Source organism: Amphichorda felina (assembly GCF_050947745.1).
Source record: "Amphichorda felina strain 45539 chromosome Unknown scaffold_2, whole genome shotgun sequence".
Classification (NCBI taxonomy): domain Eukaryota; kingdom Fungi; phylum Ascomycota; class Sordariomycetes; order Hypocreales; family Bionectriaceae; genus Amphichorda; species Amphichorda felina.
The window spans coordinates 3,381,626-3,409,286 of record NW_028145048.1 but is presented as its reverse complement, the minus strand read 5'-3'; the positions used below and the strand labels follow the sequence as shown (position 1 = coordinate 3,409,286).

The 27,661-nt window shown below is 56.2% G+C and overlaps 11 protein-coding genes across 11 annotated transcripts; 6 read left to right on the top strand and 5 right to left on the bottom strand.

Moving 5' to 3' along the window:
* Positions 1-2,116: 2,116 nt before the first annotated feature.
* Positions 2,117-5,998, bottom strand: ACO1O0_002614 (uncharacterized protein; the record flags this gene model as incomplete). The annotated part of the gene is made up of 4 exons (XM_083192080.1): positions 2,117-2,670; positions 2,747-2,941; positions 3,001-3,091; positions 3,149-5,998. The coding sequence occupies 4 exons, from the start codon at positions 5,996-5,998 to the stop codon at positions 2,117-2,119; spliced, it is 3,690 nt and encodes a 1,229-aa protein (XP_083053294.1).
* A 912-nt stretch (positions 5,999-6,910) lies between these two features.
* ACO1O0_002613 (F-box protein) lies at positions 6,911-8,532 on the top strand (the record flags this gene model as incomplete). Its single annotated transcript, XM_083192079.1, has 3 exons — positions 6,911-7,053; positions 7,467-7,899; positions 7,963-8,532. 3 exons carry the CDS (start codon positions 6,911-6,913, stop codon positions 8,530-8,532), a joined length of 1,146 nt encoding a protein of 381 aa, XP_083053293.1.
* A 1,732-nt stretch (positions 8,533-10,264) lies between these two features.
* ACO1O0_002612 (uncharacterized protein) lies at positions 10,265-11,938 on the top strand (the record flags this gene model as incomplete). The annotated part of the gene is made up of 1 exon (XM_083192078.1): positions 10,265-11,938. One exon carries the CDS (start codon positions 10,265-10,267, stop codon positions 11,936-11,938), a length of 1,674 nt encoding a protein of 557 aa, XP_083053292.1.
* A 199-nt stretch (positions 11,939-12,137) lies between these two features.
* On the bottom strand, positions 12,138-12,951 carry ACO1O0_002611 (NPP1 family protein; the record flags this gene model as incomplete). The annotated part of the gene is made up of 2 exons (XM_083192077.1): positions 12,138-12,588; positions 12,641-12,951. 2 exons carry the CDS (start codon positions 12,949-12,951, stop codon positions 12,138-12,140), a joined length of 762 nt encoding a protein of 253 aa, XP_083053291.1.
* A 788-nt stretch (positions 12,952-13,739) lies between these two features.
* ACO1O0_002610 (transcription factor domain-containing protein) lies at positions 13,740-15,368 on the bottom strand (the record flags this gene model as incomplete). Its single annotated transcript, XM_083192076.1, has 3 exons — positions 13,740-13,759; positions 13,807-15,081; positions 15,119-15,368. The coding sequence occupies 3 exons, from the start codon at positions 15,366-15,368 to the stop codon at positions 13,740-13,742; spliced, it is 1,545 nt and encodes a 514-aa protein (XP_083053290.1).
* A 1,191-nt stretch (positions 15,369-16,559) lies between these two features.
* ACO1O0_002609 (arginase family-domain-containing protein) lies at positions 16,560-18,044 on the bottom strand (the record flags this gene model as incomplete). Its single annotated transcript, XM_083192075.1, has 6 exons — positions 16,560-16,694; positions 16,763-17,411; positions 17,466-17,549; positions 17,606-17,696; positions 17,752-17,848; positions 17,907-18,044. 6 exons carry the CDS (start codon positions 18,042-18,044, stop codon positions 16,560-16,562), a joined length of 1,194 nt encoding a protein of 397 aa, XP_083053289.1.
* An 829-nt stretch (positions 18,045-18,873) lies between these two features.
* On the top strand, positions 18,874-20,379 carry ERC1 (mate-domain-containing protein; the record flags this gene model as incomplete). The annotated part of the gene is made up of 1 exon (XM_083192074.1): positions 18,874-20,379. One exon carries the CDS (start codon positions 18,874-18,876, stop codon positions 20,377-20,379), a length of 1,506 nt encoding a protein of 501 aa, XP_083053288.1.
* A 941-nt stretch (positions 20,380-21,320) lies between these two features.
* Positions 21,321-23,150, top strand: ACO1O0_002607 (uncharacterized protein; the record flags this gene model as incomplete). The annotated part of the gene is made up of 4 exons (XM_083192073.1): positions 21,321-21,529; positions 21,600-22,442; positions 22,524-22,762; positions 22,831-23,150. The coding sequence occupies 4 exons, from the start codon at positions 21,321-21,323 to the stop codon at positions 23,148-23,150; spliced, it is 1,611 nt and encodes a 536-aa protein (XP_083053287.1).
* Positions 23,151-23,546: 396 nt separating this feature from the next.
* Positions 23,547-24,608, top strand: ACO1O0_002606 (uncharacterized protein; the record flags this gene model as incomplete). Its single annotated transcript, XM_083192072.1, has 1 exon — positions 23,547-24,608. The coding sequence occupies one exon, from the start codon at positions 23,547-23,549 to the stop codon at positions 24,606-24,608; it is 1,062 nt and encodes a 353-aa protein (XP_083053286.1).
* A 790-nt stretch (positions 24,609-25,398) lies between these two features.
* ACO1O0_002605 (uncharacterized protein) lies at positions 25,399-25,962 on the top strand (the record flags this gene model as incomplete). Its single annotated transcript, XM_083192071.1, has 1 exon — positions 25,399-25,962. The coding sequence occupies one exon, from the start codon at positions 25,399-25,401 to the stop codon at positions 25,960-25,962; it is 564 nt and encodes a 187-aa protein (XP_083053285.1).
* A 149-nt stretch (positions 25,963-26,111) lies between these two features.
* On the bottom strand, positions 26,112-27,116 carry ACO1O0_002604 (glycoside hydrolase family 76 protein; the record flags this gene model as incomplete). The annotated part of the gene is made up of 1 exon (XM_083192070.1): positions 26,112-27,116. The coding sequence occupies one exon, from the start codon at positions 27,114-27,116 to the stop codon at positions 26,112-26,114; it is 1,005 nt and encodes a 334-aa protein (XP_083053284.1).
* Positions 27,117-27,661: the final 545 nt, after the last annotated feature.

Sequence of the window (27,661 nt, the reverse complement as noted above, 5' to 3'; positions counted from 1 at the left end):
CTCCGGAAAGTAATCATCAGCGGGAACGAGATGATCAAATGTAACGCCATAATAGTCGATCTCACTAGTAAACGCCCGAATCATCGTTAGCGGCGTCAATAAAGAGACTCGAAATTCGCAATGGCCAAGCGTGATCCTAACTTCTTCTGATCCACCCAGCCCAGGTACTCATCTCGCACGATCAGATCATTTTCGACGTGAGGACGGACATCCTGGCTATAAATAGCCCGGTACGCCAGTTTTGCGAGTTCCGGGCCGGCCGGCTGCGGAAATATTGGTTTGCAGACATCAACCTGCCATCGTACTTCCGGGAGAAGCTTCTGGATTGATACCAATGGGCCTTCGATCTGAATCCTCAATGGCTTGTCTAACGGTGGTAGGTGAAAGGGATGCTCGGGAACGCGAATGCAGCTTGGGATGTGCAGTGGAAGAGCCATCGATGACGGGAAGAACACGACTGCCAGGAGTGATTTGAGAGACAGCTTGGGACCAGGCAGGCCAGGAAGCAAGCGCCCAACGTCATCTTTTCAAGCAGAGAAGCGGTGTTAGTCAGCAACGTAAAAATGTTGAACGTCAGGTGCCCTGACTGAAGGGTAGCCTGTAGCCCCACCTCCACACGAGTCTATCTATATACTCGTTCTGTATTAATCGTGCCGCCTCATCATAGAAAAGCCAATCATATACTATATGCAATGCCCATATAATCTGCTACCCTGGAGTTTGCGTTTGTTCTATTCACTAATGACCAGACGTTTATAGTCCCTAATTCTCGGCACAAGGATGGACGCAGGCCATCTGACCAGGCCGATGATCCTAGCAGCGTTGCAAAAATTAATGATGATAGCATGGAGGGGATGTCCTGGAGCACCTAAAATGTATACAAGGCCGACCTCACCATTCCCTGGCTTACGGATACTATATCGAATAAACTTATAATTCTTGTCGTCCGCTACTATTCTGTTCTTTCAACACACTCTCAAATACTTTGACTTTCTGACCCTGGTGAGATACCTTTCATCCGTAAGCGCAGAATCCGTACATATAGATACAATTAGCTTTAACGCGAAAGGTTTCCTCTAGCCAAATTTTAGGAAATTTGCGTCGTCTACGGAGTATACGGACTACTATAACTGTGGTCTCCGGGTGGAGAATACTAGATTGGTTCCTTGCGCGAGCCCGAACTCATGTGTTAAGGCATACCGGGACGGAGATACGATCGGTCGTCACTGCGGAGACATGAGATGCCATACACCACCATCCTCCGACTAGGAAGCCGGGGGTCTTGGTTCGATGAGCCTTCGTACGGACGGCGGGATATCTCCTCCAAAAGCCTAGCCGACGCTAGCGTTATGTTAGTTGTACTGTATACCCTGCGATGGCGATAGGCTTACCAGAAGCTGCTCGCTAGGTGACTTGACGCACAAAAAAAGACTTGATAGATAGGGATCAATCCAAATTCCTTAATCTAAGCTAGTAGCTTGCTCGTTAGTGTACACATGGAGTGAACTACCCTATCCGTAGCTCTACTAAGTAGCGAGAAATTTCTCTCAATAAGACTCCTTTCGCAAAAGCTAGGAACATCTCACATTCAGCTTATCTACTCGTTTGGACCAGTCTTTTCCTTTTCTAGCTGTTACCTACCTACGTCTAGAGAAGTGCTGCGTCCTAGGGGTGCATTTCCAGAATGAATCGTTCATTTCTTGGTCCGAAGAAAGTGAAGCTGTAGCCTTGCTCCAGGAATACTGGTTGGGCCTGTCCAGCGAGGGTGGTCCAGAAATGGTGGGCGAGGAGTGCCCCAGTGAGGAGGGTGATCTAGGGATGGATGAGCTTAACAGCTCTTGTATTCAATTTCAAGCTTCTAGGGCGCCCGCGTTAAGCTATTCCTCAAAATAAGATCCAAAATACATGTATCAAGCGTAATTCTTCTCCATTAAAGACAAGAGCATGCTCTCTGGTAATCAGTTGCCCCCAATCCACAATCGAAAAAGAGTCTATGATGAGCCCAACTATCCGTACATAATAGTGTGAAATTAAATGGAAAATATCTATCTAGAACATAAACAGGCTCCATCTATCAGCGCCTCGCCCTCCCCGTCTCGACTACCAACTACGATAATTAATTGCTGGGGGGGAACCCATCGTTGGCGTCGGGAAACGTGCCATCGTACACATCGTACGGGCTCCAGAGGGTCTGCGAGTGACCCCTGTCCTGGCAGTTGTTGCAGCCGTTGACGGTGACGTGGCAGCGGTTGTCGAGGTACGTGCTGCCGCAGCCCTTGGCGCCGTTGAGGTTGTAGATGTTGAGCATCGAGTCCTTGATCTGGCGGCCCGTCATGCCCTGCGCGAAGGCGCCGTCGTCGTCACACGTCCAGATGACGGTGCAGCCGTAGTTGATGCCGAACAGGTCCTCGAGGATGGGGCCCGCGATGGGGAAGATGGCGTTGGCAATGTCCTTGCCCGTGTCGTCGGGCCAGACTGCGGATGTGTACTGGTGGTACACGACGTCGTCTACGTAGCGCATCGCCGCTGACAGGCACGTGTCCTTGGAGATGGACGCGCAGATGGCGGAGCCGTCGTGGTTGCCATGATCCTGCGAAGCACCCGGGGGCGCCGGGGGGCAGTAGGGATTCGTGACAGGACCGTTGTTGTTGCTGTCCGGGGTACCGCAGCCTGTTGAGCGTAGTCTGGTCAGTGCCATGCCCAGTATAATATCAGGCTCCCTGTGAGCTTCATGTTGGGTACGTACATTGGTCAAAGATCCTGTTGCTCTGAGAGTCGTAGAGGCAGCCGTCCTCGCCAAAGTAGACATCGCCGTAGTTGGAGGGCCAGCGGGCGTTGAGCTGGCAGCCTGCCAATGCGTGGAGGTGGTTGTCGACGTTCGAGTCAAAGCGAGCCAGAATCGTGGCAGAGCTTTCAGCCTCGCCGGGGGTCGAGGCAACGTCTGTTGCAATGTTTGTCAGCTGGCGGGATCAACGAGCAGAAAGTGTTTGAGTGGCATACTGTAAGAGCTCTCGTAGACGCCGGAGATGGAGCCAGCGTCAGAGGCACAGCGGGGAGAGCCGTTGATGAGGACGCAGCCCTTGTTGACATGCTAGATTGTGGTCGTTAGTTGGGCCCTTGTTTCAATCATGCTCGGGATGTGACTTACGACGTTGGTACCGTCGGGGTTGGGCGAAACCGTCGGAATGGCGGAAGGCACGCTCGAGGTGGAGATAATGGTGGATGAGGGCTCCTCAGAAGTGCTCTCGGTGATGAAAGACGTTAAAAAGGTCGTGACAGTGGTATAAACGAAAGAAGTGGGCTCGACGGATGAGACACTGGACTCAATAGTGGAGGTGGGCTCTTCGGTAGAGCTGGGCGCCGTGGACTCCTCCGTGGTAGAGAAGGTGCTTACGTCCTCCGTGCTGGAGAAGGCGGTAGACTCTTCAGTGGGAGTGACAATAGTAGACTCCTCCGTGGTAGGGAAAGCAGTAGACTCCTCTGTGGTAGAGACAGCAGTAGGCTCTTCCGTAGAAGAGACAGCAGTAGGCTCTTCCGTAGAAGAGACAGCAGTAGGCTCTTCCGTAGAAGAGACAGCAGTAGGCTCTTCCGTAGAAGAGACAGCAGTAGATTCCTCCGTAGAAGAGACAGCAGTAGACTCAGCCGTGTTTGAGGCAATAGTAGACTGCTCAGTGGGAGTAACAGTGGAAGACTCCTCCGTGGTAGAGACGGCGGTTGACTCGCCGATAGTCGTCGGCTGCGCAACAGTTGAGGTAGCCTCTCCTGTAGTCGTCTCGATGGTGCAAGAGTCACCCTCGTCGTCCTCGTCACCCTCAGCTCTCTCCCAGAGGGATCGCTTGAACACAACCGCAGCGCCTCCAGCTCCGGCAAGATCTCTATTGGCCGAGAAGGAATAGTGGCTCTTGGAGGCGTACTTGCTCTTCTCGAAGCCGTTGAAGAGATCGGACAGGGTCTTCTTATTCTCGTCCTCGTCAGGAATCTGTGCGATGTCCAGTCTGACCTTGTCTGTCCACTTGTCCACGAATTCCCAGGCGTCCTGGGCGTTGGTGTCGAGGCGCTTGGTCATGAATTCTTCGTAATTGTCGGCGAATTTGACATCGCCTAGTGACGTGGGGAGGCCCTTGTCCGTAATAAACTGCTCGACGCCCTTGAAGGAATTATACATGCGCTGGTTGGTCACCTCGAAGAGAGCCTTGACAGGGCCGGAGTTGAAGATGTCGACGGCGTTGCCGATGGCCTCGAGGGTCTGGATCGTCTGGAGGGTAGATTTCGAGAAGTTGTCAGTAAATCCCTTCTCCTTAAGCTCTCCCAGCTTGAACATGGCGCCCTTGATCTCGTTGATTTGCTTGTTCATGGCCACGAACTCGAGCTGGGTGCTCTTGGGGGCGCTGCTGGGGGCCTTCTCGACGAGCTGCTGCATGAGCGTCTTGAGCTTGGCGTCGGTCGAGGGCTTGCCGCACTTGTCGTACTTGGTCATGAAGATGTCGTCAAACTCGTCGCAGGTGAGCTTGTGTCCCTTGCTCCTCGGACCCGGCAGCAGTTCAATCTCGAAGAAGTCGGTGAAGAACTTGAGCTCCCAGATGTGATCGACTGTCCAGTACTCGTGCATACCACCGGCGGCCGCACCCTTTACCTTGGCCTCCGCGTTGTCGGCGATTTTCCACCCAGGCGTCATGTCGTCTTCGCTTACGCAGTCCTTGCGGTCGTACCATCTGAGGATGATGTCTCTCCAGTCCTGGTTCTGTTTGTTGGGCTTGTCCTCTGCGGCTGACAGCTGCTTGGCGGACGGGTTGGCCGGGAAAGCTGGCGCCTTGTTCTTCTTGCAATTTCCAAAGTAGGGGAACCGAGCCCTCTTCTCCAGGTGGCCACGGACCTCCAGCTCGACAAGGGAGTCAACAGAGCGTCCCCAAAGATCCTCGTCGGTCGAGTTGTCGTCATCGTCAGAGCTATGGAGGTCAAGCTCATAGGGAATAGCGCTGCAGAAAGCCCCCGAAGTTGTAGTCGTGGAAGTCGCCTCAGCGGTGCTGGACACGACTGATTCTTCAGTGGTGGTAGGCTCATCATCATCATCGTCGTCGTCGTCGTCGTCGTCATCATCACCGTCGTCACCGTCGTCGCCCCCATCGTTATCGTTGCCCAGATTCTCGAGCCCGCTGAGAGCGTCAGACAGAAGGGTGCCGGTAATAACAGCGGCAAAGGCCGGAGCAATATCGGCGAATACAGTAGCAGCAAGAGCTGGCGCAGTCACGGCCGAGGAAAGGGCAGTGAGGTTGATGGAGAACCAGGTGAGCAAAGCGCCGAGTCCCAAGAGGGCCTCCTCAACGATATGAGAGTCATCCTCGCTAAGGCTGTCGGGGTCAATCGCCTTCAACTCAGCCTCGATACGCTCGAGCTCATCATACTCGTCCTCGGCCTGCTCCTGGAAGTTTTCGACGTCCTCAACCGAGATAGAAGGCTTGGCAGCAATGGATGAGACAGCAGAAACGAGATCGCTGAAAGAGCTAGCAGCGTCGGTGGCAGCAGCAGGAAGACCAGTCGAGGTACCCGTTCCAGTGATGGTTCCAGTGGGGAGAGTGGCCTCGCTGGTGGTAGGGCCATCAGCAATGGTAGATGTCAACGCATCAGTGGTGGTAGGGCCATTAGTCGCAGTCGACACATCAGTGGTGGTAGGGCCGTCAGTCGCGGTTGACACATCAATGGTGGTAGGGCCGTCAGTCGCAGTCGACACATCAGTCGCTGTAGATGAGACATCAGTGGCATCGGTTTCAGTGGCAGAGGACCCAGGAGTGGTGGCATCAGTCTCAGTGGTAGAAGATCCAGGAGTGGTGATGCTATCCGAGGACGGAAGCGAGATGGGAGTGTTGGTGTAAGTGGCTGAGCCAGGAGTTGTGGTGACGTTGGCATCAACAGCTCGGGCCTCGAGCCGCACAGGGGCGACGCCGGCTTGGACACCAGACAGCAGCAGAACTGCCGCGCCTAGCCCTTTAGTGAGAAGCATTCTGGGCAGACAACGGAGAGCGAGAGATGGCAAAGTCGCTGTGGTCTGGCCTGGGGGTGGTGGAGAGGCCCCAGGCTGAGATATATAACACCGGATGAGCCCGCCTAGGGATTGCTACTACATAGTACTAGGTATGTACGGAGACATAGTGCATACTAGTACCATTATGGTATGTGCTATGTAGACATGATATTGGAGAGCCTCATGTTCAGGGGAGAGGAAGAATGCACAGAGACGCGCCAATGACAAGGACGACTACGGACCCTATGTGCATGTGGCTACGGCCGTACTATCATTCGATACTACCTATTAGGCATAGGCACTGCGGATACTATCGAACCCCTGGGCCCCGGCCGCACCTCAAATAAACGGCCAGGGACTCAGCCCTCCGAGGCTGGTAAGATTATTAGTGCTTACAGCATTGGCGATTTGGAATCTGCAAACATGGATGGGGAATCAATTGCCGGCTGCCCAGTGCCCGCCTGTTCAGTGCCCACCCTCATACATAATACTAATACATGATGCATCCCACACGCAGCCTTGAATAGCCACAAGGCCACAACTTGCGCCCGAATAGGCTAATCTATTCTGGTTACGGGGTCTGGTGCCAAGGAATCAGGCTATGGAGGCTTGATGTGGTGACCTGGAACTCGGCGTCGTCGGGGACCTGAGGGGTGGAAGTTCAATCCCAACCGGCCATTGGCAGGTTCAGGTATTATTCCCTATTTGATTTCCCTGCGCCCCAGCGATTCCTCCAAGTTCCTCTGACCTCCTTTCAATCTCTCTGTTGCATTGTGGCGGCCCCCCCCCCCCCTCTCTCTCTCCATTCCTCTACATCAGGTTCTCTCTGTCCATCTTCTCATCAGGCGTCAACCGCCACCAAGAATCAATCGCCGCTCAAAAGACCTCATCATGTCTCCCCCTTTTGTGTATTGCGTCGTCTGCGGGTGCCCCTTTGATATCCCACCTCGCGATGACTACGCCGACAACGAAGATGAGACGTGGGAGGCAGACGACCCTTCCGAGGACGCCACAAAACAGGTAAGCCTCCAGACGTAGCACGCATGCATCCTCTCCCGTATTCGTCTTACCTATTCCTTCGAGGCTCGGAGTCTCCCGTTGCCCCCTCGGGAAACCAAAGTCTAGAAGCCTACCTAGTGGAGCCTTCCGGCCCGCTGGCAAGGGTCGGCCGCTGCCGGTATACCCGGATCCATAGCCTTGGCCCACGATATTTCCAGGCACACGTTTTCTTCTCTCTCTGTCCGGAAGCCTCTATCACGAGCACCCCTTTTGAGTGCAAAAGCTGACGGCGTTGCGCCGGCAGTGGTTGTGCGAAATCCGGCTTCTCGGCACTGCTGCCCATGTGCGACGGCTCTACCCTCGTGACCAGTATTAATGACCCCCCTACCTTGAAAGAAAGAAAAAAAAGTCCCTTTGCGAGGCTGAGCCCTGACACGAGGATCCACAGGATAAACAACCAATCCGACGTGGAAGGCTTGTTCATCTCGGGGCCCACTTACTGGAGCTTTACGGAGGGCTGCGACTTTCGCACCGGCGACCAGGGCGCAGACTCGTTCCGCGTATTGAGCCTGGACGAGGATACTGGCGATGGCCTATTCCCCCTGCATGACCGATGCCTGAGCGTCCTTCGCCATGCCATTTCTTGGCGCGCCGAGTCCACGCGGCAGCCTCCCTCGCCCTCGCTAACCTTGACGAGCGTCTACAAGCTCTTCTGTGCCCAGCGCAAGCGCAACATGGCAGAGATGTACAGAATTGCCGACCGGGGAGGGATCAATGGTACAACTAGCTACGCATCCTACGGCCTCGAGTTTGACCACAACTACTATGGGGCGAGGCGGTTCTGGGGCTACCAGGGCTGGGAGGTCTACGCGGCGAATGAGGTTCGTTGTCCAGTGCCATCTTGCGTCTGCCGACGCTGACCAGACCAATTCTACTTGCTTCAGTGGTTCTGCAGTGATCCATTAGATGTCCCGGGGCTTGCGGAGTTCATATCGGGGTTACTCAGCGATATCTCCTCTGATTCCGAACAACCATCTGACACAGAAAATGAACTAGACCTTTCAGAGAATGCAGCTGACCCCGGCGCTGCAACTGCGCCACCGGGCCTGGGAGTTGGTATCGAAGATATGCCGCTTGAGATACTGAATCACGTCAATAGCTTCCTTCCAGCCTCCTCCGTCGTGCGCCTGCGACGGTGCTCCAAGACCTTGTCACGCCTTGTTGTCCTTGACAGGCACTTCTGGCAGACCCAGATCCTGAATGGCTGCACGGCTCCCTATCTATACAGACTTGGAGGTTGCGGGGGGGGATGGGATGCAGATACAGCGCCGAAAGACTACAAAAATACCGGGCTGGGCTCTTTGAACTGGGAGGGTCTCGCTTGGAAGCTAGGGAGTGTAGATGATGTTATCGCGGCCGGAGAGCCGGCTTTGACGTCCACACCCCTGGGTCTGCGGAACCGTTGCAGGCTGTGGGCCATTGCCAACCAGCTGATAACTTCTTCGCTGGAGTGAGGCTTGCTTTCGAAAAGGCACCGTTGAATTTACCCAACCCCGGGGCATCTTGACCGTAGTGCGTTGACATGAAAACGGGAGTCGAAGGGGAGATTAATCAGAACTAGGAGATTGTCTATACATACTGTCGCAAAAATACGACGTCGCACTCATGCAGCCAGTATCGGACCTTATATTGTACAACGCATGCATGTGGCTCTGGTGGCTCAATAACATCAACCGCTCGCTTATCGATCTTGGATCTTACTTCAGCCCTACGGGGTTCTTGGGGGCTAGGCGCTTCGTTCCAGTTGTGGCCCCCTATGGTGTGTGAGAGATGTCTGCTCGAGCAATGAAGGATAATACCATCCAAAACCAGCACCGAATCTTGTCGCCACCTTCTCAATTTAGCCCAGACGGTCAAGATATCGAAAGATAGAACGTAAAATTGACCCATATCGTGGTCAGGTATAGTCAGCTACTGCAAAGAGTTGTTGATTTATGGCTGGCGAGCACGGTCGTGCCATTAGGCAAGGTCCGCAAAAGTTGCAATTATGGAAAACCCCTGTATCACCGTATCACGATATATACTTCCGCAGATCAGAGATATCATCAATCATACGCCATCTCTTACTTCAAGGGCTGCTTTTGCGGACCTTGGCTGGGTAATGTGCGACAGCAGGCGAGGACTGGCCAGTGAATTGTAGCGTCCAATTACTCCTCCGTATTCGGTAGGTACATAGTACCAACACCACAAATCTAGTATTCGCCGTGCACTTGAAGATTTTCACTTCTCCCCTTAATAATAGCAACAATATTATTAAACCTTTTGCTTATTGTCATCGTTATGTGGTACGTTTAAAACCATCCATTATGTAAGCGCCTGTAGGGTAATGATGGTTTCGTGGTGAATATCTATCTACAGGCGTCATTCACGTTTCTTCGGCAGTCGGGATCCGGCACTTGGCCTGCACGCCAGCCGGCTGACGGCTCCGATGCCGCTTGTGCCAGCCAGTACAGCCAGTACAGCCAGTACAGCCAGTGAGTGGCCCAGTGCCTTGGACTCAGCAATTGAGGCAGAGTGGAAGTCAATATCCATACTAGGTAATCAATACCATTATCGATTGGTGCTTGTGCCTTGCCATTGTGGCCTTGTGGGGACTCTGCTTACAAAACATGCCATCCATGACACAACCAAATCCATGCATACAAGCCACGCCCTTCCGTTTACACGTATCCGTATAGATGCTAGTTGAATATTGAATCTTAGTGGGATTTTGGCGCAAAATCGCCTTATAGCTCCATCTTTGCTTGTTAAGCAGACCCTCTATGCGGCGCCTCGACCTGCTTCGCGGCTGGCTTGCTTGGTAAGGTGATTGATTGATCGCGGGATCCGACCAGAGAGGATGACATTGTCGGCGTTTGGATGCGGCAACCTCCACGTTGGCAGGTGAGCATATATACGTGTAAAAGAGCCCTCAGGCATCGATTCCGACCCGCACTACCACATGAAAGTCGCCATTGGATCCTCAGACGCAGCCTAGGACCTCGTTGCAGCCCCTCTTCACCTACCAACGTTCAAACACACAACACCCGAGACACTGAGATTCACCCTTTGCTTCTAGCATACACGCACTTGTCTCGCTGCAGCGACTGATTCACACACTCTGCTTCTCATTCATTCTTCCTTCATCAGCAGCTGTTGTTATACACTACATCCTCATCCACATACCCTTATCTTCGTTCATCTTCAATGGCTTATACAAAGATCCCCATCTTGGAGCCGGTCCCGGTGCCCTCGGGCTCGGCCGAGTACGAAGCCGCCCGCGAGGCCATCGCCCGGGACTTTGCAGCTTCCGTCCCCACGGAGTTTGTCCTGCCCTCCTCGGCCCTGCAAAATGCCCCCAAGAACGTCACCGGCATCCCCCGGGAGTGCGGCCTCCTGACCCCCAGGGAGCTCTCCATCACCGAGGACTACGATGCCGTGGCCCTCGCCCAGGCCATTGCCGCCCGGGAACTCTCCGCCGTCGAGGTCGCCACCGCATTCTCCAAGCGTGCCGTCATCGCCCACCAGCTCACCAGCTGCCTCACAGAGTGGTTCATGGACGAGGCCGTCGAGCGGGCCAGGAAGCTCGATGCCCACCTCGCCTCCACGGGCAAGACCGTCGGCCCCCTTCACGGCGTGCCCATCAGCCTCAAGGCGCACATCCCCGTCGCCGGCCACTGGGGCAACACGGGCTACCTGAGCACCATCAAGAAGGCCGACAGCGACTGCCACATGGTCCGCATCCTGCGCGAGGCCGGGGCCGTCTTCTACTGCAAGACCAACCAGCCGCAGGCCATCATGCACCTCGAGAGCACCTCGCCCTTCGGCCGCGTCCTCAACCCCTACAACATCAACCTCTCCGGCGGCGGCTCCACCGGCGGCGAGGCGGCCCTCATCGCCCTCAGGGGGTCGGTTCTCGGCGTCGGCACCGATATTGGCGGCAGCGTCCGTGGGCCTGCTGCGTTCAACGGGCTCTACGGATTCAAGGCCACGGCCTACACGCTCCCCATGAGCGACTTTATCGAGGGGGGGATCCCGTGCGAGCTGAATGTTCTGTGCTCTTCTGGTCCTATGGCCACCTCCCTCCGGGACATGGACCTGTTCATGTCGACCATCTCATCCGCAAAGCCGTACCTTGAAGATACCCGCATCGTGCCGATCCCGTGGACAGGCCTGTCCACCACCCAGGCGCCGCGCCCCCTGAAGATTGGCATCATGATGAACGACGGCGTCATCACCCCCCAGCCCCCCGTGACAAGAGCCCTGGAGTGGGCACGCGCGCGGCTGGAAGGGCTACCGGGCATCGAGGTCTCGACGTTCGAGCCCCACGGCATGTCCGAGGCCATGCGGAACATCCGCCTCGCCTACTGGCCCGACAGCGGCAACGGCACGCGCAAGGCCCTGGCCGCGGCCGGCGAGCCCGTGTACCCCCTGACGGAGTGGATCATGAAGGACGCCTCGGGACGGCCGCCGCTCTCGGGGATCGACGTGTTCCAGCAGAGAGTCCGGCGCGACCAGTTCCGTCACGACTTTGCCAGGCACTGGGCGTCGCAGGACGTCGACCTGATCCTCTCCCCCGCCTTTGTCGGCCCCGCGCCCACCCACGAGACTGCGCTGTACTGGAACTACACTGCGCTGTGGAACTACCTCGACTGCCCCGGCGCTGTGATCCCCACCCCCATCGTGGCGGGGAAGAAGGGGGCGGAGGACTACGCCGAGGGTAATGCTCTGGGTGAAGAATGCCGCTATGTCAGGAAGCTGTGGGAGGAGGGCGACTTTGAGGATGCGCCCATCGGTCTCCAGATTGTTGCTAGACGGCATCATGACAACTTGTTATTTGCTGGCCTGGAGACCGTGAGGGACGCTCTCCAGCTGGTGTAGATACATACTCAGCCCACATTGTTAATGGGAATAATATTTTAGATTTCAAAAAGCATATCAATAATTCACTGGGATAATTCAGGAGATGTTGTATTTTGTGAGAAATTATACTTTTCTGTGCGTACACTTGGGGTCTGATGGGCAAGAAAGTCAAGTAGCGAATTAAACAATTTGGTATATAGGCTATGGCTTCAACAATCTACTCGTCCAAGTACGGATCGAACCCAGGAACCTGATCCCCTGCCGCCTTCCACAGAGACCTACCAAACTCGTCATCCAAGTTGGGCCCAACACCCTTCTTCCACGCCTGGAGCATCGTGTCGCGCAGGGCTGGGTCAGGCCAGTGGTCCCAACCCACGAGAGGACTGCGATAGAAGACACCAAAGTCGCTCTCGACGCGCTCCAGATCATCCTCGACAGCCAGGCGGAAGCAATGGGTGTGTGGGGCGTCCTTGTGGTACACGAGCAGAGGATTGAAGCCCTCGGAAAGAAACTCGCTAGTCGCCTGGTCGTAGCCACCGTGGCACGCCGGCGCGACGCGGATGACCTGGTCACCCTGGAGGAAGACGATAATGTTCTCCCAGTCGTGGCGGTGACCGCCGAGGAACGAGCCACCGAGGGCCTGGTCTTTCTGAAAGTAGTATTCGTACCTATTCTCTGTCAGCGTGTTCTCCCCCAGGCAGATTCTTGGGATGTACTCACATGATGGCACAAATACCGTTGTTGCAGCGGCGACGCGAATACGCGTTGCTGTTGACGAGTAGACGGGGGTCCCGGCAGTGGCCCTCAATAGTGATTGTGGAGCCCTCGCCAGGGTTGATGTCCCCGTCCGGGGAAACGGCCGCTGTATTGTAGCACCCGTCCCGGTCAAAGTCCAAGATGGGCTGGAACATGATGTCCATTTCGTCTGCGCTCTCGGGAAGGGGTGTGAGGAGGGTGATGTTTGCCGAGGGCGCAGACGACACCTTGGCAACGAGGAGGGTACCCAACAGGGCGATGATGGCGGCTACCATGTTGAAGGTGTTAATTATGACGAGGGGAGAAGTGTGTTTGGGAAGTGTGTCTGAAAGTGGATGTTGATGGTTCAAACAGGGGGATTTGTCGTGTTTTTTTTATGTGCAATTTTGGACTTGGAGAGATATTGCACCAAGGGGAATTGTTGACTATGTGATCAAAGGGAAGTTAATTCCCACCGTCTACAAACTTAAATACCTAGGAAAGTAGCCAGGGCAACCGTCTGTTGGGCAGGAGAAACACTCGGTGGTTGGGAGGTTAAAAATTAAGGAGACAACAGCTTTTTTTTGTTTTTTATGATGGGCAAGAGCATGTAACTCCGAGACGCCACCGCGCCATCTGCAGAAATAAATTACTGTGCATATTACTACTGTCACCCACGTGCCTAAACCGCCGGGATGATCGGAGCAAGTCATGCCTGGACTCGACTGACCCCGGGATCCCCACATCGGGAGTCCGGGCACCTGTGGAGGAGGCCCGAGCCGCGCCGGTGTCACCGTGGTGTTCGGGATCTGGGGTCCCTCCATGGTCTTGGCAATTACGTACCCCGTACATAAGGTATGTAATAGTGTAGCACGACATAGTGCTGCCGTTATCATACTGGGACTGGCTTGATCCCTAGTCTACGAGATCCATGGTGGTCAGCGACGAGCGTCCGAATTTCATCCTTGGCGCCGAAATGAATCGAAGTTGGGCCCCGAAATAGATGACAACTCGTTTTCATTCCTCAGGGACCCGCGAGATAATAAATCATATCAAAATAGTATAATATTGTACTGCAATCCATCTACTCATGATTTCCGTCAGCTTCAAGGCATCAAAGAGTCAGTAATAAACCGTGGGAGAACACTCACCAAGTAGCCGGCTAGCACACACCTCGCCGTCCATATCCCCCAGCGCCGCCCGCGCCTCCCACATATCCTCCAGGGCCTGGCGGATGATCCCGACGTGGAGCGACCCCAGGCACGCCTCGAACTTGTCCACCTTGTCGAGCACGAAGCTCCTCTGTCCCGGCGTAAAGGCCTCGCACCCGATGGTGAACAGCGGCATCGCCATGGCGACCCACGTGCGGCATGGCTGGCCCTGTGTCATCTCGCTGACCATGGCCTCGATCTCCCGGACGGCGGCCTGGATGGGCGCGGAGCCGGAGGGGAGGCGGTAGAGGCGCCGGTACAGGTGCACCAGCGTGGCCTGCTGGAAGGTCCGGTGGCAGAGGGAGAAGTCGCGGCCGTGCTCGGTCGAGAGCGATGACGAGATGGCGATCTCAGGCGGAGCATGGGAGTCGCGGTGTATCATGCCCTTGACCTTGCCGAGGAGGATGTCAGCCGCTGGGGCTGGGGGCGAGGAGCCGTCGCGGTGGTCGCCGTCGTGGGAGATTTGGTCGATCTGCTGGAGGACGTGGAGGAGCTCCTCGCTATAGCCCAGAAATCCATCTATACTTGGGCTTATAGCAGCTGGCGGCTCTTTTTGTTCTCGCGGAGGGGTTATGCTTCTCAGGGCTGAGGCCCGTGGGGCTTCAGGGGAAGGGACGTAGGGCAGAGTTTGGAGGGAGAGGTATAAGAGGTAAAGATGCCTCATGGCCTTCTGTGCAACCCCGGAGCCTGCCCCAAAATTCTGGTATGTCTGATTTCCATCGATGAGAGCCTTGATCCCCTGTAGATGGATACGCCAGGACGATACGCCCTGCCGACAGGCAAACACGTCGGCTAGACACCAGATGAGACAGGTCGCCAGCAGCGTCTCGCTCATCTGCCCGCTCCCCAATGCGGACCTTAGTAGCGAGAGGCCTGAGGTCTGCAGGTGGCCCAGGACGCGTGAGATGTCGATGCCGTCGACCCCGGAGATGCCCCGGGAGAGAAATCCGGCGGCCGACAGGGCGAGGCACGCGGAGAGGAGGTGGGGGGAGTCGAGGGCCACGGGGACCAGGCCCCGGCAGAGGTCCGAGTGTATCGATGGGTGGCATGAGAGGGAGGCCAGGATATCCTCGGTGAAGTAGTTCAGCAGCCGCTGGTATCGTGGCGGTAGGGGCACTCCGTTAGGTAGACACGAGGGGAGCGGTGCCGGATGAGGCAATACATGCGCCTCAGACACTCCCTTGGTGCCATAGACAAACCCGCCGTCCTCGGCATCTGCAAGACATCAGATGAGCGATCAGCCCAGGCCCACCAGACACGAGGGAATAGTCAGGGGCACGGAGGCCGTTGGTACCTATCGTCTCGGCCGAGGCCGTGTCCAGCTGCAGGCACTGGCCGAAGCACGACTTCTTGAACCTGCGGCCGCCCCAGACGAGCTTGAGTGTGTAGTGGCAGGTCCTCCCAAAGGCGGAGCATTGCGCGCAGGTGGGTTTCTGCTCATCGCACTTCCGTCGGCGCCTCCGGCACTCGTCGCACCCTTGTCGGGATCTTTTACCGGGCATGGGATAGACCAGACCAGACAGACGGGTCCGAGCTTATCGTGGTATGGGTGGACTGTAGTATTATTAGATATGAGGAGGGGACCCGGAGTGTAGCTACCAAAGGTGGATTCGTGGATAGGGGCAAGTATCAGACGGGGGACTGGGTGAAGCAGCGTGGCGAATTGCAAAGGCTGCGGCTTAGCTGTCAATCGTGGATTCGTGATATTGAGAGACTGCGATGCCTGGCGTGAGCGGAGGTGGTGATCACCGATGGCGTCTCCGGCCATCGGGTCACGGTGGAGACGGCGTGGATTTGTATTGTTATTCGACTTATTCATGGCGTGGAGAACTGGAGATAAGAATGCATGTGGCCCACGAGATAAGGCGCACCCAGCTCGATGGCCTCCCGCGACAAAATGACAATGCCGAACCAATCGGATAGGGTTGAACTGAGCAGTCATACTCTGATTCTCCGGGAATGCAGCCAGACACTGTAAATGCATGGGGATGCGAAGAATGCTTGCGTGCCATTTGACCTGGCATTGGATACACTTGATGTATTGGTCTGCCTTGCATTGATGTATACAGGCAGCTTGCATCGGCCAATAATCAGCTGAGTGAGGCGCAGCGATAATGCACAGTCCCGAGAGAGGAACCAGCAGGTTGGAACCGACGTGGCTCCGTGATGCAGCAGCAGCTTTAAGACGCACACCGCCAGGTTGAGAGACATCCAGGGTGCGTGTGGTTATGTTGTGAACTTGTGATCCTACATCAATCATCATGGGAGGACTGCTAGCGCACCAAACAACTGCAAGCACTCCTACTGATACCGTATACGAGGAATACCTAGGTATTATGTAGATTGAATATAAATATGAATAGACACCTATTATATTAATAAATATGTAGAGGAATATCTGTACGAATATTTACACGAATATATATATTATGATGGTCTCTCAGCCTTGTTGCCGCTCATAGAGGGATTGGCAACGGAGACAGCAGGACTGAAGTTGGACCCGACTAATCTGGATTGCTCTGGTCTTGGCTATTTATATCTATGGAGTAATGCGACATGGTCGGTTGGCTCGCCCTTCCAAGCCGTCCATCAAGATGGGAGATGCTAAGGATTTTTATTCATATGAGCCTTTTTGTACATTACGCCGTGGAGAACTCTTGGTTCTGATCATTCCGATATTCCCATATTCACATTTACAGCTCCTCGCTGCTGTCCCCACCGTCCACCATCCTGCTGAGCGGGCCCTTCTTGACCATGATGCTCATGACCTCGTAGAGAACATCCGCCGCAGCCATGGTGGTGTGCTCGGCATTGGTATCGTACGCGGGCTACACATGATGTAAATTAGACAGACTGTTTGTGAGGAGGATGTTTGGGGAAGAAGAAAAAAACGTACCGCAACCTCAACAATGTCGGCAGCAATCAGGTTCAGGTCCTCCAGACCGCGCAGGATGGTCCTCAGCTCGCGCGTCGACCAGCCGCCCGTCTCGGGGGTTCCCGTGGCGGGGGCAAAGGCCGGGTCGAGGGTGTCGATGTCAATAGACAGGTAGACAGGGTTCGTGGTGCCGACGCGCTCGACGATGCGCTTGATGATGCCCTCGGTGCCGATGGTGTCGATCTCGCGGGCCTCGACGATCTGGAAGCCGCAGTAGCCGTCGTTGTCGTAATCGCTGGGGCCGCTGAGGGTGGTGCGGATACCGGCGTGGATGTTGGTGTCGTTGCGGAGGAGGCCCTCCATGGAGGCGTGGTAGAAGTAGGTGCCGTGGTTGATGCTGGCCACGTCCGAGGGGGAGCCGCCAAAGACCTTGGGCTTCCAGGTGTCGAGATGGCTGTCAAAGTGGATGACGGACACGGGTCCGTAGGCACGGTTGATGGAGCGCAGTAGGGGGAGCGTGATGGTGTGGTCTCCTCCCAGGGTGATGACTCGAGGCAGAGTCTTGCCCTTGATGGCAGGGCCCCTCTTGTCCGCATCCGTTGCAGGGGCGCGGGAGAGGATGTTGTAGTGGCCTTCCTCAATCTGATGGAGAGCAAATGTGTTGTCATATCTGGATGAGTGTCAGTCGCCATTAAAATTAGTCCACTGTGGCGAGAAGGCTCACGAAGTGACGGGGATGTCTCCACAGTCGAGCACCGTCGCCCAACTGTTGAAGGGGTTGGTGGCAAGAGGGACGTTGTAGCCTCCACTGTGGAATCCAGTCAATATCGTATTCAGAATGACGGTGGACAAGAAGTGCCATACTAGAGATTCAGACGGCGAGATCCCTGACGGATGCCGGAGGGTCCAAAGCGGGCACCCGGGCGGTACGAGGTACCGGTGTCGAAGGGGGCACCTATGGGAGAGTTTGAGCATTAGGCTGTCTCAAGGAGGGGAAGACTCGTGTGTACCGATAAAGGCAATGTCATACTTGACATCGGGAGAACCCAGACAAGGCTGGTAGGGCAAACGTCCAAAGGTCGAGATGCCAGAGAAGACGGAATCAGCCTGACAGAAGTTAGGAACTATAGAAAAAAGTAGCAAATGGAATGATGAAGAAACTCACCTGAGTGCCACCGTCGCCCGGCAGTGCGCTCTTGTACCACAGGCCCTCATGAGGACCAGACAGCGGCTCCTGATCGTGACCAGAGTGGGCTGATGCCGCAGCGGCCAGGCCCAACGCAAGCAATGCCTTGGAATACATGGTTTATAGGTCGAAGTTTGTTATTAGAATGGACTTGAGAGGAGAAAAAACATAGTTGAAAGTGCGAGCAATGGATCAGCCCTTATATCCTTCAGGAATGGCCGAGGGACCGTCCAAGTTGTGTCTTTGATCCTCCACGACGCCTACCAAGGATGCATTCTCGTTCGCCAGGCGCCTACATTACGATATTCAGTTAGTACCCTTTCTCCATCGTCGAACCCACCGACTCCGGCATCCGATTATCTGGTGGCTAATATGCCGAATCAAGTTTAGCGCCATGATGGATCGTGTAAGCTGTATCGAGTCTATCGACCCATCGGCCAATCCACCAAAGACTCCAAAGCCGGGGCATCTCCGACGTGGTCAGACCCGTCACGATTCGTTCGGAACGACGCGGAGCCTGTCCAGATCTGGGTCTCTTGCGGGGTTTTTGGAGGCTTGATTGCTGATGTGGATGTGTCAGTCTTTTAGTCGGTGGGGATCAAACTACGGCATCGTGAAAGCGATGCAATTCCCGCGTCCCACTGACATGTGCCTCTGAATGGCCGATAAGCCCATGCATAACGGCTAGATACATTCGTTTTTGGACATTTTGCCGCCATCTCGAGATGGAGGAGGATGATTTGCTTGTTGGCAAAGTGACAGAAAGATGCATGCTTTTTTGTATATCCCATGGGCTCCGAGTCCTCAATGCCATACCCATGTACTGGCCGCTACTCCCTAATTGCAACGCTCTCTTGAGCTTTACAACTATATCAACATTTGTCGTTTTCAATTTCAGAAACCTCGCAGTCCTGTCACGGTCCTAGGTCAGTGGACATCAGGCATTATGGAACACTCAAAATATCTGCCGTCGCGCATATCGCACGACGATGAGTCGCTCCCAGATGAATCCTCCCCCCTTCTCGCCGACGCATCATGGCGCCCAACTCCCGTCCGCTCAGAGTACTTCGAGTGGCTCTCCGAGCTCTGGTTCCTCACCAAAGCCTCCATCCCCATCATCCTCGCCTACATGCTGCAGAACAGCCTGCAGACCGTGTCAATCCTCGTGGCAGGGCGCCTCTCGTCCGAGGCCCTCGCCGTCGCCGCTTTCTCGTACATGTTCGCCATGGCCACCGCCTGGCTCATCGCCCTGGGCGGCACCAGCGCCCTCGACACCCTCGCCTCCAGCAGCTTCACCAGCGCCAAGCAGGACAAGGCCAACCTGGGCGTGCTGCTGCAGCGCGGGCTCGTCGTCCTGACGGCCTTCTACGCCGTCGTCGCCGCCGTCTGGGCCTCCTCCGAGCACCTCTTCCGCGCGCTGGGCCAGCCCGAGGCCATCTGCGTCCAGAGCGCGCGCTTCCTTAGGCTGCTGGCCCCCGGCGGGCTGGGCTACGTCTGGTTCGAGTGCATGAAGAAGTTCCTCCAGGCGCAGGGCATCTACCGCCCGGGCACCTACGTGCTGCTCGTCACGTCGCCGCTCAACGCCGTGCTCAACTACCTCCTCATCCACAAGCTCGACATGGGCCTGTACGGGGCGCCGGTCGCGACGGGGATATCGTACTGGCTGTCCTTCCTGCTGCTGGTGGCGTATGCGGTGTTTGTGCAGGGCAGTGAGTGCTGGGGCGGCCTCGACCCACGGAGGGCTCTTACAAACTGCGTGCCCTTTGCCAAACTTGCATTCCTGGGTGTCATCCACGTCGGGACGGAGTGGTGGGCGTTTGAGATTGTTGCACTCGCTGCCGGCCGTCTTGGAACCATCCCGCTGGCTGCGCAGTCGGTGGTCATGACGGCGGATCAGATTGTCAACACGATCCCCTTTGGACTGGGCGTGGCAGAGTCAGCACGCCTGGGGAACTTGCTAGGTGCGAGGGACCCTCGGGGGGCACGCCGGTCAGCGCACTGCGCGGCTATCCTATCCGTGCTATTCGGCAGTCTGATCCTCACTGCCCTCTTGTCTGCCCGGAATGTAGTCGGCGGCCTGTTCAACGACGACAAGCGCGTGATTGCCCTCGTCGCCGACATCATCCCCTACGTGGCCCTGTTCCAGATCGCAGACGGGCTCAACGGCAGCTGCGGCGGCGCGCTGAGGGGCATGGGGCGGCAATGGGTTGGGGCTCTGGTCAACTGCATCAGCTACTACGGAGGTGCTCTGCCAGGAGGCATCTATCTCGCGTTCCACGGATGGGGGCTAGCTGGGCTGTGGATGGGACAGTGCGTGGCGCTGTTCCTTGTAGGTGGGCTGGAGTGGATTATTGTTGGCTTGAGCAATTGGGATGCCGAGGTGCGCAATGCGGCTGAGAGGTTGGATGATGAGACAGGAAGTAATGGCATAGACGGAGATGACGAGTACTAGACGACAGCAACTTTGACCACAGCTGGGTTATGCTTTAAATCAAGTTCCCTTTCTCTGTCAACCCTGCCAAGACCGAGACACCATGATAGTGATACTATGATAAATTCGTGGCCATATTCGTATATATATTTATATGTATAACAGGCAACTATTATTTGATATTGGCATTTGGTTTATACGGTGCGGAGTACACGTGGGTATCATTATAATGTACCTATATAGGTACACCTATACGAGGAGTTATTTTATCTCTCCCTCCATATTTTTTTGATCGCCTGCGCTATAATAACCCTAACCCCAAGCCCGTGCGCGGCTGACGTCGGCTTCGATAGCGGCTCTACCCATTGATGCAGCATAGTGGTCAGTACTTCTAATCAATATGTGATATGTAAATGAGTATCCCTTGACAGCTGATCCAAGGCGGCAATCAAGCAACTCGAGATGATTGACGTCTCGGTACGGAGTACTATGGAGTAGTACTACAATGGGTCACCCCACCCTTGCCACATGGCATTGAAGATAACGGGCGCAGAGCTGCCACAGCGTCACAGCGTGGCATCCGCGCCAGGGGGTCGAGATAACGCGGATATACCGCGAACCAGATTGCCGGAATGCCGGCGGCTAAGTTACCGTCTTGGAACATGTAGCACATGCAGCACATGCTCTGATGCCGCGTGGGGTGGGTGTGTGGGGTTCGCTTTTGGTGGACGACGTGAACGAGCTGATAAGGGCCCGGTGCATCTTCAGCCCATCGGGTTGGGAGAGTGATAAGGCACACAGGCATCGCGGGAGCATGTTCACGGATCTGGCGGTTCAGGTCATGGGGGGTTAGACATTTATCATGTCTGTGAGAGCCTCTTGTCTCGTTCTCATGATGGCTGTTGGAACATCCCATTTCATCTGTCACTTATTGGAGCCCCCCTGAACTCATTGCCATGACCATGGCCGAGAAGATGGAGGAGCCCAAAGCTCCTGTCCAGGAGAGAAATCCCATCATCGCAGAAGACCATCTTGGCCAGGCAACAGATGAGGTCTACCTCAACAAAGATGGCTTCAAACTGTTCCCGCAGCCCGTCAGTGGTGATACTCTCGACCCTCTGAACTGGTCCTTTGCCCAGAAGCACATTATCCTGGCAATTATCATGTCATTGTAGGTTAAGTACTGCAGTTGACTTACACCGTAACCAGCTCCGTGGAATACTAACCTCCCTCCTCACTAGGTACTTCATGTTCACCTACATCACCACCACCACCGTCCCGTCCTTCCTCGTCCTCCAGGAGCACTACTCCGTCTCCCTCGCCCAGCTCAACTGGACCGTCGCCATCCCCGCCCTCGGCCTTGCCCTGGGCCCCCTGCTCTGGGCCTCACCCGCCGACATCATCGGCCGCCGCCCCATCTTCATCCTGGGAACCACCATGGCCCTCGCCTCGACTGTCGGCGCCGCCCTCGCTCCCACCTACCCGTCCTACATGGCCGCCCGCTTCTTCCAGGGCCTGGGCGTCAGCCCGGCCTCCAATGTCGGCTTAGCCATTATAAATGACCTCTTCTTCGAGCACGAGCGCGGGCAGAAGGTTGGCCTGTGGGTCCTCGCCATCGACCTGGGCCTGCTCTTCGGTCCGCTCATCGGCGGGTTCGTCGGGCTCGCCGGCCACGTGTGGATCCAGTGGCTATCTGCCATTATTTTCGGCGTCATTCTCATTGCCGAGGTGGCTTTCCTCCCGGAGACGCTGTACCCGCGGGATCTGATGCTGGGGGTATCCAACAAGGGGGGTGTGGTCACCCCAACGGAGGCGGTCGAGGAGAAGGCCTCGTCTGGGGACAGTGCTGGGGAAGTGCCAGCTGTTAGCAGAACGAAGGACTTGCCGTTTGCCAACGTCACGCCACTTCCGGGCGTCAAGCATCCGAGGCCGTATGACACGCTCATCCGGTTCGTCAAGACATTCAAGTACACGGTGGTTCCCATCTCGGTCATAACCTACTGCTTCGGCTGGTATTGGTGGGTATTGTCAGTTGCCACGATGCTTCCCATTGCCTATCCGAACTATTCTCCGCAGAGCCAGGGGTAAGCCCATGTTCTCAAGGGGGTACTGTTATGTACCCGAGCCCATGGATGGTGAAGAAAGCTGACATGATGATAACACAGCCTTCTCTACCTCGGACTCATCGTCGGTACCATCGTCTCCGAGATGCTCTGCTCGGGTACCCTGAGCGACTGGCTCATGGTCAGGCTGGCCAAGCGCAACGGCAACTCCAAGAACCCCGAGATGCGTCTCTGGCTGTCGTATCCTGCAGCGATACTCACGGCCGTAGGCATGATTGTCTGGGGCGTCAGCGTCGACCGGGGCTACCACTGGATGGTCGGTCAGGTTGCTCTGGCACTATGTAAGTCATGCCGTCGCCTCTTCCTCTCCTCCCTCAGGTAGACATGTCGCCTCTGACAATTGCAATAGTCGGCGCTGGTATCCAGATGGGCAACGCGGCCGTCTGCGCGTACATCTTCGACGCGTACCCGATGCAGAGCATGACGACCATGACCTTTTACGCCGTCATGCTCAACATGTCGGCCTTTGTCGACCCGTTCTTCATCGTGCCGTGGGTGGAGGACGTCGGGTTCACGTGGACGTTTGCGGGCCATGCCATCATCACCGTCTTCTTCTGCATCCCAGTGCTGGCGCTGGTGCACAAGTTTGGTGGCAGGCTTCGAGAAAAGGCTGGGGCGCCCGACTGGGTCAATCCCGAGTACAGCAGTGGCCCCGAGTTGGTGGAGTAAAATAACGTGGTATACTATGTACATATAGTATTGATAGATGCTGCTAATGGAATATTACGGATATGTACAACACTTCTTGGCGGCTTCCCCGTATTATAGTGCTCCGGGAATAGCAACAATTCCAGCTTACGGCTGTGAAGAGTCCGAGGGTGAAGAGTCCGAGGCACACGAATCGGTACCCCTGGAGGTGAGATTTTAGCCCAGCATGGGAGCCATTGGCAGGAGTAATACCAACAGCCACCATGCATCCCTACGCCGCTAGCATTAACTAGTATATCACTTATTACAGGCACAGCAGCAATGCAGATCTCTCAGGCACAGTGGTAAAAACATGGGCGAGGAGAAGCTGAACTTTGGCTTCGCCATTGCACCAACACCAACACCATCGCAGTCGACATGGAGCGTGGGACTGAGGAATCGGCTCTGACGCCCAGCGCGGCAGGCCCCATACCAGCCTGGACGCTGGTCGACCGCCATGCAGCGTCTGGCCTGATACCGGTGTCGCCCAGCTACTACTACGACGCGAAGCAGGCCGTAGAGAGACAAGCCGTGGAGCTCCAAGCCGCTCCCGTCGGCCCCATCATCCGGACCGAGACGCTGTCGTCCTCGACGTCCACCCAGACCTTCCCCGGCCTCCCCCGGATCGACTACCGGCTGTACTCGCCGCCGCTGTTCCAGCTCTCCGCCGACGGCACCACGCTGTCTTCGCGCACCAGCCAACACCTGGTCGGCAACGCGCGCGAGCTCGCCGCCTTCCTGCGCGTGCAGGCCACGGTGCCCCCCAAGCCCCAGATCCACGTCCGGGGCACGCGCCGCCACACCGTCGACTTCGACATCCGGCTCAACCTCATGGCGCTGCTCGTGCCCGACGACGCCCGGCTGCGCGCCGACTACATGCGGTGCGTGGGCGACGACGAGCTGGCGCTGCGAGGGGGCACGAGGCCCGACGTGGTGCCCCGTGTGGGGGACGGCGGGCTCGAGGAGTGGTGCCGGTTGTTCGTCGAGGATGCGGCCGATGTCAAGGCGTTTGTGCTGCAGCGTAGCGTCGTCAACCTCGACACCCTGTGGCTTGAGGGCCAGCTGCGCAGCCTGATCGCGTCCACGGGGTACCGTGGCACGCTGGCCATCTCGTTCCCGACGACCCACGCGCGCGTTGTGGTGCGCAGCGCTGACCGGGTGCACAAGTACGTCACGTCGGTCAAGACCATGTTCCGCCCCAAGGCACGCTACGAGGTGGTGACGGCCGTCTGGCCCTTTGCGACGGCCAAGTTTGGTGTTGAGGGTCGTCAGTGTGTCGTGCAGAGCGAGGAGGGCTGGTGGAAGGAGTGGAGGGATCCCATCAAATACGCCGTGGCCACCAAGCGCCATGGCTGGGTCACCAACGAGGACAAGCTCGAGGCGCTCATGGAGGGCAAGGGGAGGGGCGTCCAGCCCATTGACTGGGACACGGAGGACTAGCACGTCTGATCCAACACATGGTACTCAACGTTTGGTGTGTATACCTAGCTGTGCTGTCAGGTTATAAGTCGCGTCACGGTCGTTTCTTTTAGCTCCCCCTTTTTGTACGTATCCCCCCCCCCCCCCATGGTCCACACGGAGATGACTTGATTCTCATGCAAAGTCAGTTGTGGAAAGTATAATTAGCATCAACATTCGCTGTGACTCAAAGCGGCGCCTTCCAGTGTACCTTTCTGGCCCTGCTGGCGCACCGAAGTATAGCTGAATAGTACCTGCTAGACACAAACTACCTAGTACAAACTAACTATATACACAATACCTTACGCTGACAACATGAGGTCAACACAAGTTTCCTGATACGTGTCACACAAAGATACAACACATACATATATCCCATCGAGGTACTAAAATGCCAGTACCTCCCTTTTTTTCTATTAACCACCTACCTTCCCCTTACATCACCCAGTCATTTCTTAGACATTACGGATACCTTGCCAACTTTTCTCTTGTCACTTCGACGTCCAAATAGCTCGTCTGCCTTTCCCAAAGGGCTGGAAACGGTCAGCATCCGGCTTGGGATAACCCGCAGAACCCGTCTGGCTACCTGATGGACTCGGGGCTCTGGGACGCCTGCCCCGAGTCGCGAGAGGCTATGCTTTGGAGGTCGAGAAAATGCCCGAATCCATACACCTACCTTCGCAGTGGGATGGGAGTCGCGAGCGTGCGCGTAGACCAATCAGGCATATCGGCACTACACATCACCACGCGTCCAGAGAATGACCTGCTGGTCATGCAGATGCCGCACCTGGCCGAGACTGACGGCACCATGCTCTGTCGCCTGTACCGGGACAGCATGTGGGGGTATCTCCAACCCAAGTTCCTCGGCATCGAAAGCGACCCCCAGTGGCTAGAAGATCTGGAGCGGTGGGAGGACCCCTTTGGTCCACCGGCCTACGAGCTGGAGGATCTGGGGAAGCTGGAGATGTTGCCTGCCGGGCTCGCCAGGGAATTGGTAGGGTTCCATCACCGATGTCACAAAGAGTTGCGCATCGTGGATAGCACCAACAGCACCCTCCGGCCGATGGAGGGTCTCAGCTACGGGGAGCTTGTGGCTGGGAGCATCGTCTTCTTGGCAAAGGATCGGCGCTACGTCCAAGTTGATATGGATGACATTGGGGGAAGATGGAGACTGGTCGAGGGGGCAGATATCGTGGACACGGTCGTGTATTTCGCCGACCGCATGTGCGAGCACCTCGAAGACCATGCAGCCGACATGGCGGATGATCCTGAGCATACCCATGAATTGATTTTGATTTCCGTTGTATGCCTTCATGAAGACTGGTTGGAGTGTTAAGCACAACACCAGCATGCTACTATGGTAGTATGAATAGGCCAGACAGTAAGACAATACCTTGAACATACAATTTCAGCTCAAAGTACTCCCACAATATGCGCCATGAGCTGGCGCGGGGTTTGGAGATGAGTGAAGCTACTCGGGTTATGCTAAATCTTTATCTGATCGTACAATTGTACACGCAGAAGTAGACTCGCAGCAGAAGACTGTGACCCGATCGTGGCCCCATCAAATGGCTTCGCCCAGTCTACCGAGTACATATCCTCGTCACTTCTCGCATGCTTCCACGCAGACGCAGCGTTCTTGGCCAGGTACCCGCTATACGGCCGCCCCTCCAGCTCGCCATCCAGATCAGCCAGGTAGCGCGCAAAGATGCCCTTGAAGGCCTCCTGGTCGTAGTAGCAGCCCTCCTCGGCATCGCACGGCTCCGTCAGGATCCCCCCAGGGGACAGCTCCTCGCTGGCCAGCACAGCGTCGGCGATGCCCCTCGCCGTCTCCAGGTACCCGTCGTCGCCCGTCGCGCGGTACAGCTCGGTCAGCCCGCCCAGGATGACGCCCTGGTTGTACGTCCAGGTGGTCTGGCCATTGTTGGTGCACCGGCCGCCCGCCTCCTCGGTGAGGCCGTCATTGACCAGGCTGTCCGAGTTGATCATGCCGCTGTCCCGGAACCACTCCCAGGCCTGCACCGCCTTTCTCAGGTACTCTTCATCGCCGGGGATGCGGTTGTGCAGCGCGGCCGCCAGCCTGATGTACTGCTCGTTGCCGATGGCGTTCTTGTACTCGAGCTGGGGGATGTTCCAGATGAGGCCGCCGCCACACGTCTCCTCAACCCAGTAGTCATACATGTAGGCTTCGTCCAGACGCGCAATTTCGAGGCACAGAAACGAGCCCGTCAGGTCGAACAGGCTCACTAGGGCCAGCGCCCACCACCCAGTGTCGTCGGTCGAGTCGGCGCGGAACCAGCCGCCGCCCTCGGGCCACCAGTCCAGGGGGTCCCTCTGGTGCTCTATCGTGTTCCAGACGTAGCCGATGTACTCCAGGCTGCCCGTGAGCTGCATGTAGTCGATGATGGTCTGCATGGCGATGCCGCTGAGCCACCAGGCAGCCTCTGTCCCCCACCGACCGTCGGTCGAGTTGTAGTAGTGGCTGTTCATGGCGTCAATTGCTGCCTTGGCGGCCCCGGGCGGGACCGGACTGTCTGATGAGACGGCTGAAGCGGAGGCAAGGAGGGGAGCCGCCGCCGAAGCCCCGAGTATAGAGATGCCTTTCATCCCGGCCGTGGTCGGGTTTGATCTGTGAGCCGTCCTTTACAGGACGAGAACACAAACCCCTCGGAAAACCCCCAGCTGTTTAGTATATATTAATGTGGCTGCAAAATAGTGGTGCGTGCGTTGTTATTTTCTTCCTTCTCTAGTAATGCACCTCGCCGCTCCTTCGCATCCCACGATCGACAGGGGAGTCACGCTATGGGGAAATTTCACCGGCTTCCAAGTCCACTTTTCGGTCTCACCATCCAATTCTTGGACTCTTGGTCCCGAAATACTGATTTTACACAAGTGGGCACGGCTTCCGTTTACTGATATCGTGAATCCGGTCGGTCGATCGGGATATCAGCCCACGCCGAATATCAAGGTCTCCCACCCTCCTATGTCGTACATGTGCGCATCTACCATTCAACCCAACCGAGCCCCCGTTTGGC